General features: G+C 45.7%; 1 protein-coding gene across 3 annotated transcripts in view; it reads right to left on the reverse strand.

The window, feature by feature from the left end:
- tradd (tnfrsf1a-associated via death domain) overlaps positions 1-20311 on the reverse strand; it is a 36790-nt gene that overhangs the window by 6507 nt on the left and 9972 nt on the right. For all 3 annotated transcript variants that reach the window (XM_078544071.1, XM_078544072.1, XM_078544073.1), the window contains exons 2-3: positions 14024-14168; positions 1486-1754 (exon numbers count right to left, since the gene is read on the reverse strand). In XM_078544071.1, coding sequence (XP_078400197.1) covers positions 1486-1754; positions 14024-14159 — 405 coding nt within the window. In that variant the 5' untranslated portion in view covers positions 14160-14168. The remainder of the gene's footprint in view (positions 1-1485; positions 1755-14023; positions 14169-20311) is intronic.

Here is a 20311-nt window from a genome sequence, read left to right on the forward strand (position 1 = left end):
AACAACAGTTCACCTCAACTCTCTGCCAACTGTCCCTTGGCCAATTTTGTATCCATGGTGCCATTGAATGAAATACTTTTGAAGTATTGTTACTGTGGTCATATCAGAAATGCAAGTCCATTTGCACACAGCAAGGTCCCACAAATAACAAATAGGTAAATCAGGACCAGCTAACCTGTTTTATTGATGTTGGTTGAGGAATAAATAGCATCTAGGACACTAGAAAGAAATACTCTGCTCTTTTTCAAAATAGTATCATGGGATCTGTTACATCTAGCATCTCTGACAATGTAGCACTCCCGCTGTACTGCATTGAAGTGTCAGCCTAGATTTTGTGCCCTGGTATGGGATTTACTGACTTTGAGATAAGAGTGCTAACACTGAGCCACAGCTGACAGCTAAATCTTCCTTTACGTCCAGGTAATGCCTGCTCTCTTATTTTTCCTTTTGTTAATAGGTGCATTGAAGACAGAAACAAGGAAATCATGTTGAACTTATACAAATCTCTGGTTAGGCCTCAGCTGAAGTATTGTACAGAAGTCTGGTCTCCACAATTAGGAAGGATGTCAAAGCCTTGATGAGGGTTCAGAGGTGGTTTACCAGGATGATACCAGAGATGACAGACTTCAGTTATGCAGAGCAATTCAAGAAACTGGGATTGTTCTCCTAAAACCAGGGCAGATTAAGGGAGATCTAATGGAAGTATTCAAAATTACAAGGGACTTTGATGGATCAAAGGAGGGTGAGACTGCTTCCTCTGGTAAGTGGGTTGATAATCAGAGATCACAGATTTAAAATAATTGGCAGAAGAGCCAGAAGGTTAAATGAGGAAAGATGTTTTCACACGGAGGGTTGTTGAGATTGGGACAGAAGTGGTGGAAACAGATTCCACTGGAAGTTTCAAAAGACAATTGGAAATGTACTCAAAGAGGACTAATTTGCAGAGTTACGAGGAGGAATGTGGGTCTAAATTGGACAGCTCATTTAAGAGGAGGAGGTCTCGTGATGGTGTATTGGTAGTGTCCCTGCCTCTGAGCCAGAAATTCCAGTTTCAAGCTCCACCCCAGGACATGATAGTCAAGGAAGATATGTTTGTAGCATGGCCACATGACAGTCAGCAAGAGCAGCAGAGGTTCCTGGTCAGGCATGTGATGGAAAGAAAACTGGAGCCTCTACCATCACTATTCATAGCTCTGGGACTACAACAGTATGTGGCACAGATACTCGGACTCTGCCTGATGGTGGGTTGTGGGTGGGCAGGCTCAGTTGGCTGGACAGCTGGTGTGGCTCAGATTGGTACTAACAGCAGGGGTTCATCCCCAGGATTCGGGACCTGCCTCCTTGCCCTACCTGTGGTGAAGATTGTGGTGGCGTGGTTTGGGACCTGCCTTTGGGCGGAGAACTAAAGAAACAGATTTGAAACAGCTGGTACAAAACTAGTGGGCCAAATGGCCCCCTTTCTGTGCTGTAGACTTGTATACCCACCTCATTCTCTTTGATGTGCCTTAGGCAGCTGTCTGGATTATCCAGGATGTCATCCAACGTCACCGTACCAGCCTTCAACTCTGTTGTGAAAGCCGTGTTGGGTATAGATTGGTTTTGAAAATGATACTCTAAAGCCTGCTTGAGTTTGTCATTTTTGTAACTGTGAAGAAACTTCCTGCATTTTACTTCTTCTGTAAATTTCAGCTGGAGTCCAAAGACACTTCCATAAATTTTCAGGATTTCATAACCTCCTGCACTGCCGGTGGCATCTGCAAAAGCATTGCAAGATATTGTCAACCTTACAGACACTCCCACTTACACAGGCAGAATGTAGATTGGACTTGCCTCACAGAATTGCAAATGGGGAGTTTGGGAATGTTAAAAATATTTTGAGCCTATAGGAATACATTAAATAGTCATCTGGTAGTACAGAATTTGATTATTGCAGAAAAAGAGAGGCATGCTGTCAAAGCCTTTCGTCTTGCATTCATCAGGACAGATTTGCTAGAATACCTATTGTAAAGGGAATAACAATTTATACAGCATGAGAAGAGATTGTTGATTGGTAGAGGCATTTCCATGGAGAATGCACCAAGGAACAGTTAACTACCAAGATTTTTAAATTCAAACCAGGCAGGGCAACTCTAACTGGTCAAGGCATTGCCATGGGGAATGAACCAGGGAATGGCTATCCCCCAACTTTTTGTTTAGTTGAAGACAACAAAATGCATGGACATGCTCCTTCTGTCTGCAAAGGACAGGGCAGTGTGTAAGAATATATGTAGCTTCTAGCCTGTGTAAGTGAGCCACATTGCAGTGTAATTCTTAGCACAATCATGATTGGTCTAGCAAGTACTGTCCAATCACGGAATTGCATCCAATGCCAGACACTGTTTGGAGTTTTACAAACATGGGCTGGTTGGGTACAGTCAGTCCTTTGCTTGTTGTGAACAGCTGAAGGGACATGCTTTTTGATACGATCTGCCAGTCGTTGGGGCGTAAATAGTTGGCATCACACCAGCACTGAAATTCATATACCACATTTTTCATTTGTGTGAAAGGCAGATTGTCTTTTTGACTTGACAGCAGCATCCTGTTAGTGACAAATACCACTCGCGTTGCTACTGCATAGTAACAGCATGCAATGGCTAGCTTTACCTGTTGCTCAAATTTTTGAGACACCTTACCCTTCCAGGGTAATCTGAGGTAGACTGGGCACTTTTCAAGACTGAAAGTGGAGGCCTCAGGCCCATTCATGAGTTTGCACGATATTCAGTGAGCAATGATCTAATCGGGGTAGCCATTATCCTGGAGGATGGCTTTAATGCACCCTATTTCAGAATCAAACTTGCACTTTGAGCTCAGGCCCTATTTACCAGGTTGCTAATAAGGCCAATTTTATAGCACATGAAACCGTAGGAGTCCCAACACGTATACTGACCAGTGAAGGTAGGCTTGCGGTAGACATGGTAGGGAACACACTGGCAGATTTCTCAACTAGCACATTGAAAAAAGGAGCTCATTTGACTGCTCCCTTTCAAAGGTAAATTTGAGCACAGGACGGAGCCCATTAAGATGTGTAAGGAAATTCTTACATGCAGCTGCGGATTCAAATATACCAAACGTATCATCTACGTATCGGAAATATGCAAGGGGCAGGAGGTTAGGTGTCATTCCATCAAAGATATGTTTCTTGTGGGAACCGACAAAGATGTTTGAGAGAGCTGGGCCTAGAGGGGATCCCATGGCAACATCAATGTATGTGCTGGGATTCCTACAGTTCCACGCACTATAAGATTGGCCTCATCGGCAACCTTGTAAATAGGGCCTGAGCTATTTATTCACTGTTCAAGCTTGATTCTTAAATAGGGTACATCAAAGCCATCCTGTGGGATAGTGGCTACCCTGATCAGATTACTGCTCACTGTATATCACGCAAACTCATGGGGCAGAATTTTCCATTTGTCGGGCGGGCGGGCCTGACCCAATTGCCGGTGGGCACGGAGCCGATCGCCGCCGGCGAGCTGAGCTGAGCTGCCATTTTGCGCGGGCGGGCCAGTTAAGGCCCACCCAGCGCATTTCACACTCCCGTGGAGAGCGGAATTTTCAAATTTGCGGCGGGCGTGTACAGACCGTGGGTTCCAATGGGGAAATCAGCAGTCTGTATAAAGAAAGGCCAGGCAGCCTCCTTTAGGCTGATCACCATGGCCAGCTCCAGGTGCAGGGGGAGGGAAGGCCAGAGGACGAGGGCAGGCTGCAGGTTAGGCCAGCAGGGGGCCAATGTGCCTCTCGCTTCTCTGATGCCTGCCTTGCTGCCCGTCTCGAGGAGGCGGCAGCACATTGAGAAGTCCTGTTTCTCGAGGATGGGAGGAGGAGGGCCCCCCACGTCACGAAGCGGGCCTGGCAGGAGGTGGCGGAGGTGGTCAGCTCCCTCGTCGCTGTCTGTCGCACAGGTACCCAGTGCCGCAAGCGCTTCAATGATTTGTTGCGCTCTGGAAGAGTGAGTACCATGTCGGCCTTGGGCATTTAACCCAGCAGGTAGCCTTAGCCCCCCACCCACCCCCCCCCACCAACGTCTTAGTGTCGTTACTGCATTGGGCATTTGGCGCACGCTGGGTGGGCAAACAGATAGTGACCATGCTTACATCAGACTTAGTGCTTGAGGAGAAGATGGGTTCTCCCTGCAGCATATGTTGGTGTTTGTCGCATTTGAGTAGTCTGGGGGCAACCAACAGGAGAGGCAGCTAGGCACATACTCAGAATTCCAACGCATGTAATATTGATGGTGATGAGATGGTGGTAGGGGAGTCTCAAGGTGTCGTGACCAAGAGCCATCTGCTGGCGTCGGCGCCGCACCTAGTTGCGCCTCCTTACCATGGGAGCTAAGACCCGTGTGTTATTGAAAGTGATGGACGCCGAATGTGTCCAGGGTAGCCGTTGGGGCAGGGAGCAGCCGTACTATCTTCTGGTGACTGATCACCAGTAGTGTGGACAGGAGCCGCTGGAGGCCTCAGATGGGCCACTGTGGTTGGGGTGCGCGTGCAGAGTACATGAGCGATCAGCCCCAATAAATGGTGTTCTCTGGTCTGCAGGTGAAAACTGAACACAACACCCATGAGTGTTTGCGCACTTGTGGTGGCCAGGCCATGCTGCACACAGTGACCCACTTCGAAGAACAGGCCATGGAGCTAGGAAGAAGCCAAGCGGCCAGGTCGGCAGGTGTCAGTGAGCTGAATTGCAGCGGCCAGGTATTTGAGGCCCACAGTCCCATCCACTCTGTCTTCCCACCATCCAAAGCACTGATGATTGCTGCAATCGTTAATGCAGCAACATTGCTCATTCACAGACTGATACAGTCAGATGTGTGGGTCATACACAAAGGTCCCTCGGCCCCTTGAGGATGCGCGTCTCTAGCACCTTCCAAAGTTGCCTTACCTCATTTGTGACCACTATCCCCATGGCCTAACATGCCATGGCATCGCTGCTGCACATCCAAATACTTATTGCATCTTAGGAGGGTTTGCACCTCCACCGCCCTTTCAGCCAGTGCGTCCCACATTACTCTGTCCAAAAGGTCCTCAGCACCTCACCTGTCAACCTCATGACACTCAATTTAAATAAATGCCACCATGTTAGTCATCCCTCCGCCAAGGAGAAATGTTGCCCCTTCTGTCCACCCGGCTTATGCCCCTCATAACGGTATGAAGGTCAGTAATGTGACCTGTCAATCTCCTGTGCTCCACGGCAAATGTAACAAGTGTATGCAATGTTTCCTCATAATTCCAATTCTCCAGGCCAGCATGCATCCTGGTCAGGAATCTCTGCATTCTCTCCACTCCAATGCCATCCCTCCCATGAAGCGCAGGTCACACTGAACGCAGAAGTGTAGCTGTGGCCTCGACAGCGTTTTCTGCACTTGCAATATGACCTCCCTTTTCCTACATTCTATTCCTCGGCTAATAAAGGGAAGTCTGGCTTTTACCTTGTTAAACGCCTTATGTTCCTGTTCTGCTACCATAACGGGTCTGCCCAGCAAGGTCCCTGTAATTGTCCTTACTTTCCACGGTCCTACCATTTCTCCTGTATTCCCGTACCTTGTTTGTCTTGCCCAAGTGCTTAACCTCACACTTATCCACATAACATTCCATGTGGCATTCCTTAGGCCATCTGACCAGCCCGTCTGTATCTGCCTGTAATTTTTGGGCCTCCTCTTACCACCCCATCAATGTTCATCTCCTTAGGTTCTTGAAGGTTGAGTGCATTATGAGCCTGGGGGGGAAAAGGGATGAATTGTGTTACTGACTGAACGCTAACTGATCCACTGTCCTTGTTGTTAATTTCAGCATCACCACCACATGGCCGCCAGGAGGATGTCCAGAGTCCCCCTTCCACACCTGAGGGGCGTCAATTGGCACGAGCGTCAGATTATTTCAGTGAGCCAGGCACCAGCGCAGCGACTAACACATCGGTGGGGAATATAACGTCGTCTAGTGTCCCGGGGCACAGTGGAGAGGGCATTTCACAATCGCTGGACGAGATGGCACGGACAGAGAGTGCCGATGGCGCCAGCAGCCGGAGGACTGCAGGGGACCAGGCACATGCTGAGTCGGGCCGTGATGTACCACCTCTGGAGTCGTCTGCCATGCAGCAGCTGCAGGACAAGCGGCCAGGTGTGCGGGAGCATCTGGCAGGGTTGCATGAGGGTGTGCTTCACTTGGTCTCTGTGATGGAGTCGTCCAGGCAGAGTGTCAGTGATGGCATGAACCTCAGGACAGAGCATCAGGCTTCCTCCATTGAGAGACAGGCGACTCTCATGGAGAGGGGCTTCCAACAGATTGATCAGCATCTGATTGGGTTATGCTTGGACCTGCAAGTCCTCAAAGCGCTAATGGCCACAGGTGGTCATTGGCAATGTGGGTGTTGTTCTGGGCACCAAGTGTCCCAGCTCGGTGCTCATCCATCCGTGGTCAGCGCAGCAGCTGCCTGTCGTCTCTGCGGGCTCCACTCAGGGTGCTCCGGATGAGGGTAGCAGCTCCTCTGCCAGTGACCGTTGCATCCGTTGAGGCTGCGACAACTGGGGAGGTGTCCACTGGCCACTCTCTCCCAGGTGGGGCCAGCACAGGCTCCACGGGCCAGAGGACGTCCGCCAAAGGCATCGAGGCCAACAGGACAGCAGATTCAGCAGGCTGTCTCACAAGCCACTCTGAGCGATGGGGCGGCAGCAAGACGAGGCACCCGCAAACATAAGCATAAGGCACGTTAGGCACTCCACGAGTTTCTCACTGGTGCTTTTCTGTTGCCCCTAGATTTAGGAATTTATTTTTGTGAACGTCGGAGCAATGTTTTGTTTTGTTTTTGGTGGCACCATCTGATGGATGGGAATAAAGCCCACATTTATGACCATGGCTGAGGGTGTCTCCTTTGGGCTGCACTTGTCTGTTTCACAGACATATCATGAGTGTTTGAGTGGACATTGATGTTTATGTACTAAGCCCTTAGTTGCAGCTGATGAAGTGGAAGATGTAGCACTTAAGTGCCACGTATGGATGCGCCAGGCAATGCTGGTCCTGCAGATCCATTTGTGTGGAGCTAGCTGAAGGGTCGTTGGATTAAAGTCTCCCGGATGTCCCTGCCTCCTTGGTGTAGTAGCAGGTCGGCGTGCTGTCCCTCATCATCGCCCTGTGCTTCCTCATCCTCTGAGGCACTGCTGGATTCATTATGTGCAGCCGCATCCACTGCGTCAAGGTCTTCATCATCAACTGCGTCCCCGCTTTCCAGCGCAAGATTGTGCAGAGCACAGCATGCTACCACTATCACAGCAACACAATCAGGGGGCTACTGGAGTGCGCCCTCTGAGCGGTCCAGGCATCGGAAGCGCATCTTGAGAAGACCGAAGGCTCTCTCCACCACAGCCCTTGTGGAGCTGTGGCTCCTATTGTAGCGCTCCTCAGCTTCTGTTCTTGGATAGTGGAGAGGTGTCATGAGCCACCTTCTGAGGTGATAGCTCTTGTCACCCACCAGCCATCCATCCAGCCTAGCTGGAGCACTGAAGATCCCCGGCACCTGGGAGTGTCTGAGGATATAGGCGTCCTGGGAGCTGCCTGGGAACCTTGCACAAACTTGCAGAATCTGCATCCTGTGATCACACACTATCTGAACGTTCATGGAGTGGAAGCCCTTCCTGTTGACGAAGGCACCGGGTTCACCTGCTGGTGCCTTGATGGCCACATGTGTACAGTCTATTGCACCCTGGACACAGGGGAAGCCAGCAATGGCCGCGAAGCCTCTGGCTCGCTGTGCCTGACTTGCCTGGTCGCAGCGGAAGTGGATGAAGGTCAATGCACGTCTCAACAGAGCATCTGTAACTTGCTTGACACAAGTGTGGACAGCTGATTGGGAGACACCGCAAAGATCACCCACCGAGCCCTGGAAGGAGCCAGATGCATAGAAGTAGAGGGCAACTGTGACCTTCAGAGCTGCTGGTATGGGGTGCCTGCCCACACAGTTAGGAGAGATCTCAGAGCCAATCATCTGACAGATGTAGTTGACTGTTTCCCTTGACAGTCAGAGCCTCCTTCGGCACTGCACCTCAGTCATACTAAGGTAGCTGCTTCGCCACCTGTATACCCTGGCAGCAGGACAGTGGTGTCTTCTGCAGCCACTTCCACCTTGGACTACCTCTTCGCCCTGCGCCCCTTGTGCCTGCGCCTGGCTTCTAATAGATGGCTCCTCTGGAGGCTGATTGTCCAGTCCTGGCCTCCTCCTTATTCTAGCCCTCCCTTCCTCCTCAGGGGAGCTGCCTCCAGTGGAGATGTCAGAACCCAGGCTAAATGGAGGCCTCCAGAAAGCTGCAGGCCCAATAAAGATTACTGTCTACAGTGCTGAGCTGAAGCTTCAAAGTACAGAGAAAGCTGCTGGAATTTGATCTGAACTGCTACCGATCACACAGGCAAGTTTAAAACACTTGCTGTAATAAATACTTCACATAAAACATTGGCAATCCCACTGAGCCCACATATCCCGCCCGTGGATGAGTTTTGTTAAAAAGTCACTTACCCACCTGCCTGTTGCGCCCGAGCGCCGAACCGAAGATCGCACGGGTACCTCAAAATTGGTGTCGATTGCCGAGTTAAGGGCCTTAACAAGCCCTTTAATTAATGGTGGGCGCGCGTCGCACTTCATCGCGTGCACGCCCAGCTAAATATCGTGATGGCGTGTGGTGACGCCGGGACACTCGCCCAATGTCATCGCGCACCATTTTAAGAGCTGACGTGCGGGGCCCGCCATCAGCACATCATCCAGAAAATTCTGCCCATGAATGGGCCCAAGGCCTCCACTTATGATCTTGAAAAGTTCTCAGTCTACCTCAGGTTACCTAGCAAGGCTAGGGTGTCTCAAAAATTTGAGCAACATTTCACGCTGTTACTATTATTACAGGCACAAAGGGGTCCGTTCAAACAACACTAATTTTCCCTCTCACCACTTGTCCATAAACAGAGAGGCGTTTTGATTTGTTTCCTTTTTAATAGGCGGTGGCATATTTCCAACCCCTCAGTTTTTGTGCTATCCAATTCCAACTAATAACCCCATAGCAAACTCAAGGTAGGATGAACTCAAAAGGTTAGTTTATTGCACACATTCAAAAACCATGAAAAGCAGGGTCTACAACTTTCCCCTCTGCACACATACAGTGAAGAGAGGGATAGAGAAAAGAAGGTTTTACAGTTCAAAGATCACAGAGAAAATAAATATTGGTTCACATGAGGTCCAGACTCCAGAATCAAAGTCCCATGAAGAATTCCTTCATAGAGGTCTGCAGACTGAAAGCTGATGGTGTAAAATTCACTTTTCTGGTGGTGGTGGTGGTGACTTCACAAGATGAAATAAACTCAGAGATCAGTTTGTAGGCAATGGTACAGAGCTTTCAGCACAGGCAGGATAGATGGGGCCAGGTGTCCAGGTAATGCACCTTCTGTGTGGCCTACTAGTCAGATGTTAAAGCAGCAGACTGGGCTTGCAGTCCAGGAAGACAATATTAACCTGTTCAACAAGCCAGAGTCTTAGTTCATGTGATCTTACCTCTCCACAATATCTTCAAAGGATGTTTATCCAGTGTCTGGAAATTGACTGTGTTCCAAGCTGATAACATCTCAGCCATTATGGGTTGAAAGAGGTGCTATTTGTTGAGGATTGAGTTTAGGAAGTCATTGTCTTTGTGGATTTGCTGAGTCCATTGGCAGGCCTGGTTTATCAAATACAAATGGCTTTCATGTAGCTCCCTTTAAAGTTGGGCTGTTTAGTCCCCAGGTGATCTGTTAGTAGCTTCTCAGAAATAACAAGGTGTGACATTTCCAAAACTGCAAATTGGCTTATTTTGTTCTGGTGACTCACAGACAATAACTTACAGGCAGAGTGTCAGCTATCTTAAATGTCTTTGTTCAGCCAAGAGGTCCAGTTTAAAATTAAGAAATAGCAATGAGGATATATTTTTGTAAAAATATACAGTATTAGGTTCTGTTCCTTCATACTATGCAGTAGCAACACGAGTGGCTTTCTTCACTAACAGGATGCTGCCATCAAGCCAAAAAGACATTCTGCTCATCACACAAATGAGTCATGTGCTACATGAATTTCAGTGCCGATGTGATGCCAGGTATGTAGGCCATACATCACAACGACTGGCAGATCTTATCAAACAGCATGTCCCTTCGGCTGTTTGCAACAGACAAATACTGACCGTACCCAACCAACCTGTGCTTGCGAAACTCAAAACATAGTGTCCAACACTAAATGCGATTCTGTGATTGGACAACAATTATTAATCAATCCTAATTGTGTTAAGAATTACTCTGAAACCAAATTAAGATTATCAGTCAAGCTCGCAGTGAGGCTCATTGATGTGATGCTAGAAGCTACATATATTCACCCTCAGCACCCTGTTCTTTGTAGACAGAGGGGGCATCTATACAAATTGCAACTTCTTCAACTAAGCAAAAGCTTGGGGGAAAGCCATTCACTGGTTTATTCCCCAGGGCAATGCCTTGACCAGGGTCAACCTGTCTGGTTTGAATTTAAACAAAAGCTTGGCAGTTAACTGTTCCCTGGTGCATTGTCCATGTTAACACCTCTATCAGAGTCTATTTGCCAACCAATCAGCACTCTCTTTTCATGCAGTACAAATTGTTGCTCCCTATACAGTAGGTATTCTTGCAAATCTGTCCTGATGAATGCAAGACAAAAAGCTTCGACAGCATGTCTCTTATTTTTCAGCAATACTCGAATACATACAAGTTACAATATGAAAATTTGGCCCAACCAGGTCACTTCACACTTCAAAACCGAATGGTTTTAAATTTAATTTATTCACCTTAGTCCCATATTCCTTCATTCACCTATCCAGTCTAATCTTGAACGTTGACAATTCAAACACAAACTGCAAGTGTATTCCACAGCCTTAACTCTGTGGGAAACAAGAGGTTTCTCTTATTTTCTGTCCTAAATCCCTCATACTTAATAACAACCACCACAGTTTTTACTTATATAGTGCCTTTAATGTAGTAAATTCCTCAAGTTGCTTCACAGCAGCGTGATCAAACAAAATACGATACTGAGCCAAATAAGGAGAAATTAGGACAGGTGACTTGGTCAAAGAAGCAGCTTTTGAGGAGGCTCTTAAAAGGGAGAAAGAGAGGCACAGAGGTGGGGAGGTGTAGGGAGAGAATTCCAGAGTTTAGGGCTTGGAATCTGAAGACATAGCCACCAAAAGTGGAGTGATTAGAATTGGGGATGCTCAAGAGGCCAGAATGAGATGAGCACAGTTATCTTGGAGGGTTATGGGCTGAAGGAGGAAACAAGGAGGGGCGAGGCCATGGAGGGGTTTGAAAATGAGGATGAGGATTTAACAAAAATAAACAAGGTATTGCTTAACTTAGATGTAGGTCAGTGAGTAAGGAGGTGGTGGGTGAGTGGGATTTGGGTGCAAGGTAGGAGGTAAGCAAGTTAGGAGTTTTAGATAGTGGCAAGTCTACAGAGAGTAGAAGAGAGGCTGGTCAGGATGCCTTGGAATAGTCACATCTAGGAGGTAACAAAGATAGACCTATACCCCTCATCCACTGCTTGTATCTACCCAGTCACATTACTTCATAATTTAACACACTTCTATTATGTTGCTCAGTAACCGACAGGTCTCTTATGAAAAAAAAACAATTTATCAAGTCTTTTTTCACATTTGTATTTCCTTATGCCAGGTTACATTCCAGTGACTTTGTATTGTTCTCTCTCTAAAGCATAAAGGTCCTTCTTATAACGTGGAGTGCCTACCTCAAGGTCATTTTATACAGGCTCATTAGTATTTCTTGGTTTTTATATTCGATACTTTGTGATAAAATTTAGAATTCTATTAGCTTATTTCACTGCCTTATCAATCCAAAGGTTTTGTCTATAATGTCCAGCTATTTCCTTTCAGAGTAAATAACTACTGTCACACTTTAAAAATTAATTATCCATCTCACATTTACTAGTATTCAATTCCATCTGCCATTTTTTAGCCCAATCCCACATCTTATATCCTATTGTGGCTTCCTTTGACCTTCTAAAGAATTATCTATACCTCCGATTTTTTTATGAAAAACTACCCTCAACTCCTAATATGATTTTGTCCTTCCATAGAATTCTTATTCATCCCCAAATTCCTACCCTTAATGTCATGTAATCTCCCATGTGGCTCCCTTACAAAAGGTTTTCTAAAGACCATGTAAACTACATCTACTACATCTCTAACATCTACCATACTTGTTACCTCTGCAAATAATTTTGTTTTCTCTCTATCTTCATTCATTTTCCTCTGTTGGTCTCTTCCTTTCTCTAACTAACTCTCACACAATATCGCATCATCATTTCTGAATCTCTCCACTGGTCTCTGTCTCTAATTCCTTCTCCCTCTTTCTATCAGACCAAGAGACATTTATTCTTCTAAATGAAGCACTTACTTTATTTTCCACTTGTCCCAGGAGATTACATGTCTTTTGAGTGGGATGGGAAATATACATGGTGACGCACTATATATTTAAGCAAATATACAAATACAACTACAAGTGTTACTTTTCCTGATCTTACTCCTGGATATTTTCCCTGCAGTTCATATTGGCATAATGCTACCAACATATTCAGCAAAATTGATTACCATCTCAGCCAAAACCACCTCCTGTTGAGTTATATCCCAGACTATGAACATGAACTGAGTTGAAAAGTAAACAGAACTGGGTGAAAGACGAGTTTGTTTTTTTTTTGCTTTTCCAGGAATATACAAGGGAAGGGGTTTAAAAAAGGCAACTGCAGCCCTAGTTCTGTGTGCTAGTCTGGTGTTCTGTTCTGGTGTATGTGCGCTGTGAAGGTCACAGCTGAAGAACATCAATTGGGTATCCCTGTGCGTGCAGGTAAAAAGGTCCTCTTCTCTCTGATTGCTGGAAGCAAGACACAAGTCAGAAAGCCACAGTCGAAAAGGAAACAGAACAACTTCTTTCAGCTAACCTGCAGAACCAAGGATCTCCAAGCCAACTGCTCAACTATCAAAGGCAGCGTTACCGCAATCACCCCAACTTAATGGCTGCAACATTTCACCATCTGCTCCTTACAGACAAGCCAAAGGACTGATTGATGTATCTTTTATACTTGGACTCAATGTGGTGTGTGTGTGTGTGTGTGTGTGTGTGTGTGTGTGTGTGCGCGCGCGCGCGTTGCGTTTTTATTATTTTTACAAAAGCTAATAAACTCACTCTTTCTTTAGCCCAAGAAAGCCTGGTTAAATTGGCTCCTTTAAAACATAAATACATCTGGACTGGGAAAAGTTATCCATGAGGGGAGGGATCCTTTTTAAATTAACCTTCTTGCAACCAACCAAGGGGGTTGAATAAAGGGGAGCCAGTTCATCCCTCCTCACCCGGGAGCTTAACAATTTGGGGTACCTCATCCGGGTTCATAACAAATTGGGGGACCCTCGCCCGGGGACTGGTCATAGCACTTCAGATAATTCAAAACACATGGAGACAGTTTATGTGAACAGAGCAATTTGGGGAAAGCTAACCTAATATTCACCTAGTCTTCCTCTCACCAGATGCTGGTTACTGTATTCAGGACACCACATGTCTAATACAATGTCACATTGAAATGGGACAATGGACAGTGAGAGTTAGCCCCAACAAACTCTAACAATACAGTTTTTAGAAATCTAGAAACCAGATTAAAAACAGAGAGATTGAGAGGTTGAAAATCTGATAAACCTAATATTTTCATGGTTTAATTTGTCCAGTGAAGTCCCTCAGAAAGAGGAGGTTAAATCTGGACTGGCTTATTTATAGTTTGTTTCCTATATCTCATGAATCAAATAGTTTTCTCAGAGATACTCACGATATTCTGCGCCCACCATTGAAAGCCTCTTTGTGGACAACAGAAATAGCATCTTGCAGTCCAGCTTATTTACAATAACAAGCACAGGAATGGAAAACACAATCATAAGTGACAACTGAAAGTTGGAACTTACCAGCAAGAGTCAGCTTCAGGGCTTTATAAATCCTCAGCCGTATCTGGGGTTCCTGGTACAGGGTTGATAGATTCGTCTCATCTGAGCGAATGAAGAGGAACACACTGCCCACCCAGGCTGGAGCTCCAGAGTCCATTCTCAGCCACTGCAACCGACAAAACAAAGAGGTCACTCAAACCAGTGAGATTGTCTCTCTCACACACTGAACACCCAGGGACTGGAGTGTAGGCCAAAACGCACACAATTCACATGCAGAGAAATATGGGTCTTTCTCCAACACCAACTCAAACACAAGCATTGATGAAACCTTCAGGTACTGGAGAACTCAAGGTTGCCCAAGATTGGACAACTAACTACATGAGCCTTAGGGCTAATAATATCTTGTATAATATTATAGTAATATAAACAGAGATTGGCATATTGGTGAAACTCTGCCACTGGCAAATTTAAAGAAGCTCTTAAGGCTTAATTTAACCTTAAAAGCTCATATTTTGAGGTTCCTCCCTCACCCCAAAGGCACCACTTACTTTGTATATTATATATATTGGCGCTTAAGGACAGAATATCAGAAATATACCAACTTTTGTCCAGTCTGACATCTTGAATGAAAAAAAAAGGACTCTTGATGAATTGGACCCGGCAGTTTCCATTTCCTGTGCAGTCTGAAGCCTCCTACTGTTATATCCCGACCTGGCAGACTGCCTCAAGAAGAGTTTCTCACTGACCTTTGAACTGATTTGGTGACCTATCAAAACACTCCCAGATGGTCAGGCAAACATAAATCTCAAAGTCCAAATAATTCAGCCAAGCACATAGCCAGACAGACAACTGGTAAAACAAATACCCTGAGCAAGCTGAAGCTGATTCCCCAGGGGAGTGTTACCCCAGGAGCGTGTGATATCTGCAGCAATTTGGAAGGATCAGAGGTAGGAATGTGAAATGAAACACAGTAACACTGATGCACTGGAGTGTTACATATAAATATTAGTCACTGACAAAAATAATAAAGCAAAAAAAAACATTTCTAAGTTGTACCAAGAGAACGTTTTAACCTCAGGTTTACCTTACACGTCACTAGTATAAAATTTCACATGTCGCTGACCTGCCATGCTATGGCCTACCTGAATGAGATTGTTTATTTAGTGTCAACATACACCATACTATTTTGCCCTGCGGACCATTCCTCAAAGAAATCTTCCCCTGTCCAATCCAATGTCAACGGGTAACCATGAGAGCCCATGGAGAGGAAAGACTGTCTTCCATTAACCAGACTGAATTCAAAACTGGTGTCCTGGGGTGAAAGGTCAGTGGCACACCACTGCCAATTTCCACTCGTGGGGGAACCTAGAACTATTAGGCACCGTTTCAAAATAAGATGGAGATGAGGATGAATTTTTTCTTTCAGAGAGGATTGTTAATGTTTGGAGTTCTCTCCCCCAGCGAGCAGCGGAGGCTGGGTAATTGAATATATTCAAAGCGGTGTTAGACAGATTTTTGATCGTCAAGGGAGTCTAGGGTTATGGGGGGCAGGCAGGAAAGTGGAGTTAGGGACAGGCAAGGAAGTGGAGTTAAGGCCACATCAGATCAGCCATGATTTCATTAACTGGCAGAGCAGGTTTGAGGGACCAAATGGCCTACTTATGCTCTTATTTCTTATGTTCTTAAGTTCAATTAGCATTCACCTCTCTGACATATGTAGCTAAACAACAATAAGGAATACTCTTGAATACAGCTGATCAAACTGTACCCATGTCTTTTCACCAAACCCAATCTGCCCATGAAGTACAGAATCTATGAAGAAATTTTCAAAATCAAATTGTGGCACAGCAGTTTGGGATTTTCATTTCAGTCTCTAAGCTCTGTCAACACCTGATGTTTTCACAGGCCTTTCCTGCTCTGGGTACGTCCGGTAACTATATGGATCAGGCTTCCTGCTCAAGCCTTAGGCAGACAATATTCTTTCCACATTTTTATAATAAGGGCTCCTAGTTAGAACAAGCATACTAATTGCAATTCCCATTCCCTCTTCTGAATGTTGGGGCATGTTCTTATACATTTAAAAAAAGGCTTACTTATCCCAAGCATTTCTTTCTAGAAAGCAGTTCTGTTATTTATTCTCTGCCTCCTATGTTTAGTGCCTACTATCGACAGTCCAGCTCAGATCGGGAGCTTGCAGTGTGACATGTTACAATCCTTGGCCAGACACTGGGACGTGGGGGGTGATCCAGTAAGGGACCAGTAACGTTTTGTTTAAAGTAGATAAAGGTCGAGATTCAAGACATCTGCTTTTGGAAAAAAGCCACAAGATTCCATGGGTTTTACACAAACAAAAACAACCTTTACTATACAAGCTTAGAAAGATAAAACAATTTACAATATGCATTTTATACTCTAACATTCAGGGTAAGTATAATGTACATGTGAATTAACAGACAAACTGTGGTCGGACGCACCACACCACAGGATAAATGACAGATGCAACCAAAACAGATTCCATGGAATTCTCAACAAAACACCCAGACCTTAGTTCCATGTGAGTCAACCAATCTCACTGAAACTTCGTCTTTCTCACGGAGGGTTTCCAATCTCCACCTTTGAAGATCTTTCCTTGGAAATCTCTCCAAAGGTCGCTCCCACTTGGATGGCTTTAACAATGGCCCACCTCACGGTTTCAATCTTGCCTTCCGAGATTCCTTCTCCCTGGATTCCCAAGTACACTCAACTACTAGCTCAGAAGCACACTTTCAGATCTATGGCCATGCCAAGCAGAACACCACTGCTCCAAAGAGGTACCTTTGCCCCAATGACCCTCTTTACTTAAGAGTTGCAGGGAGCAGGCTTTAACTTAGCTTAACTGGGACCTGTTTCTGACCCTCTTGTCTTTGTGACACTTGTTGGCTGGCATTCTGCCTCAAGAAGAGTTGCTCACTGACCTTCAAACTGATTTGGTGACCTATCAAAACACTCCCAGATGGTCCCACTCTTGTTACTAGGCAAGAACCAATGTAACAAGCATTGGAACATCTTGTACCTTAATTGTTACAATCTCCTCGGTCCCAGGGGCACACAGATCAATGGATTTCATGACAGGCAATCTGCAGATGCAGACATGTGTGCTGCCTCACAAGGCAGTGTACCAGCAGTGCAATTCCCCATTCCCATCGGGAAAACATTTCAGCTTGAGAGAAAGTTTAGCCGGTCCAACCTTGAAGCAGCTGGACGAGCCGTTCAATGAACACTAGAAATGGGAGGAGTAGACCAAATAGCCCTCGAGCCTGCTCTGTCTTTCAGTACAATCAGGGTTGATCTTGGGCTCCAACTCCACTTTTCCATGTCCCTTGATTCCCTGAGACACCAAAAATCTACATCCCTGCTTTAAATATATTCAACAATGGAGCATCCACAGGCCTCCGCGGGAGAGAATTCTGAAGATTCACAACCCTTTGAGTGAAGTGATTTCTCCTCATCTCAGTCCTAAATGATTGGCCCCTCATCCTGTCCAGTGTTTTAGATTCCCTGACCAATGGAACAATGAACCATCCTCTGCCTCAGAAACGACAGTAAGAAGTGCCTGGCCCTTCATGATATAGTGTCGGGGGTGGAAGGAACAGACCCCAGGTGGTTACTGTGTAGTATAGTTAGTGTCCTCAACTGTTCATGTTAAAAGTAGCATTGCTGGTATGCTGCCAGGAGAGAAGCTCACTTTCACCCCTCTCAGACACTTTTGCATTGCTATATTTGAGAGAATTATAATTTTAAAGCTGGAGAGCCCTGAATATTGCACACTTTTCCCCTTGCAGAGGGATGAAAAGAGCCAAGGCACCTGTAAGCATTACCAAGACACCCATTAATCTACTGAAAAACAATTTGAAACATCCACAGGGATTTATACACCAATTACACATCACACTGAGGAATAGCACAACTTCCTGCCTTTTTTTGAATTCAAAATTCTCAAACTTCCTCTAATTCTGGTCATTTGTGCATTTCCAATTTCCTTCGCCATAACTTTAGCTGTCAAGGCCCTAAATTCTGGAATTCCCTCCCTAAACCTTCACCTCACTTTCCTCCTTCAAGGCGTTACCACGTTGGCCAAGCTTGGGGTCACCTATCCTAATACCACGTCACATGGCTTGGAGTCAAATTCTATCAGATAGCACTTTTTCTTTAATTCATTTATGGGATGTGGGCAGCGCTGGCTAGGCCAGCGTTTATTGCCCATCCCTAATTGCCCTTGAGAAGGTGTTACTGAGCTGCTTTCTTGAACTGCTACAGTCCCTGGGATAAAAACAGAAAATGCTGGAAAAACTCAGCAGGTCTGACAGCATTTGTGGAGAGGGAATCAGAGTTAACGTTTCGAGGCTGTACTTCCGATTTTTATTTCAGATTTCCAGCATCTGCAAAATTTTGCTTTTATTTTAACGTTCCTGGGAAGCACATTGTAAAGTTCCACCAAATTCAAGGTATAAACACAAGGTGCTGTAACTTAACAAACTTGGATTACGCAAAGGCCGGTCTTTGCTTCTTCCTGGGCAATACCGCCCACCCCTCCCCGACCCCAGTTAACATCATTTTCACTGACACCATCCTTGCTTTTCAGATGAAGGGAACACCCTGAAATCTAATCAAGGGAAACCTTTCAGTCTCTGCTAAATTTCTGCATCCGCCCCTGGATGGGCCTGGGTAGGCAGGAGCTATTTTGAAAGATTAAAAAACAATCTATTATTAGCTTAATTCTCTGGACTTTGTACCTGGGTTTAGAGAGTCACAGCACCACCTGCTAGCAGGAAGACAGTACCACACTGGCACAAATGTTCGCCCAGCTGGAAACACCACATCCCACTGCCATCTTATTAAGAGAGGGAAAATTCATCTTTTATCCCTCATCCTCACTGACGACATACTTGCAGGAATCATGCCAGCTTAAGCACCAGTTAACGTGACAGCCTCCTTGAGGTGAAAGATTTCCTAAGTGTATAAAAAAATTCTTAACCTAGCTGTTCATATAATTACAGATTTTGCAGATGCGTATTGGTCATCACGCCTTGTAAACCCGCCACACATTGTAAAAGATTTATTTTTTTTAAATCTCAACCTGCTTAAATAACCATCCTACCAAATACCTGACTGGCTAAATGTAAAAGAATCAACAAGTGTTTTCTTTACATAAAAAAAACAGAACAGAAATATCTCAGTTTCCCACCCGATAGCATCTGAAAGCAATCTGTCTGCCACAAAGCCCATATAATTTTGTCATCTCATTGCTATTTCTTGTGCACAGAAATAACCAAGGGCTTTGCCACTGATCCAGGGCGGTCAGTGGGAGCCTGGCTCGAGGTGAATTTCTCTCAGCTACCTCGTGCTGCAGAGCAAATAGCATCAACACAGCGGTGCCACAGAATCCTGGGACCCCCATTTTCCCCATTCAGGATCAATTTGAGCACTGGGATACTAGCCTGATCCTCACTCCAGTTATTTATGATTCCATATATAAACCACCTGTATTCTTCTATTCTCAACCTCAGTCAGGCGTGCAATGAAATACTCCCCAGAGGCCTGGACGAGTGCTACTCCAACATTCCAGAAGCTCAACGCAATCCAGGACAAAGCACCAGGTTTGATCGGTATCCCAGTCACCAACTTAAATATTAGTTCCCTGCACAGTAGCAGCAGTGTACGCCATATACAAGATTCATTGCAGCAACTTGCCAAGCCTCCTTCGACAGCACCTTCCAAACCCGTGGCCTCTACCACCTAGACGAACAAGGCATTAGGTGCATGGAAACACCACCTAAGATTGCCAATCCTCCAGGACTGGCCTGGAGTCTCCAGGAATTAAAAATCAATCTCCAGGACTGTGTGCAACCCTGGAGAAAAATCATCGGGACATTAAAAAAGATCTTTCTTGGCATTTTCTTTGAGCATTTCTCGTTACCAATAAAAATATTGAAAATGGGAGAAAAAGGCTGTTTGGCTTACAGTCAAGCATCATTTAACTGGGGGGCGAGCCTTTTGGCTTTCTAATTGGTATAGGAAGGCATTGCGTCACAAGCATGGATGTATTGGCTGACTAATGGCTGGAGTGTGGGAGCAAGTCATGTGATGAAACCTCCAGGAATAAATTTAACCACAGCTGGCAACCCTAACACCACCACCTGCAAGCTCCCCTCCAAGTCACCAGCCATCTCTTGGAACCATATTGCCATATGATTGCTGGATCAAAATCCACCCTCCTCAACAGCACTGTGGGTGTACCAAGATTACATGGATTGCAGCAGCTCAACACAG

Source organism: Cetorhinus maximus, chromosome 6 (assembly GCF_964194155.1).
Source record: "Cetorhinus maximus chromosome 6, sCetMax3.hap1.1, whole genome shotgun sequence".
In the NCBI taxonomy this organism is placed as follows: Eukaryota; Metazoa; Chordata; class Chondrichthyes; order Lamniformes; family Cetorhinidae; genus Cetorhinus; species Cetorhinus maximus.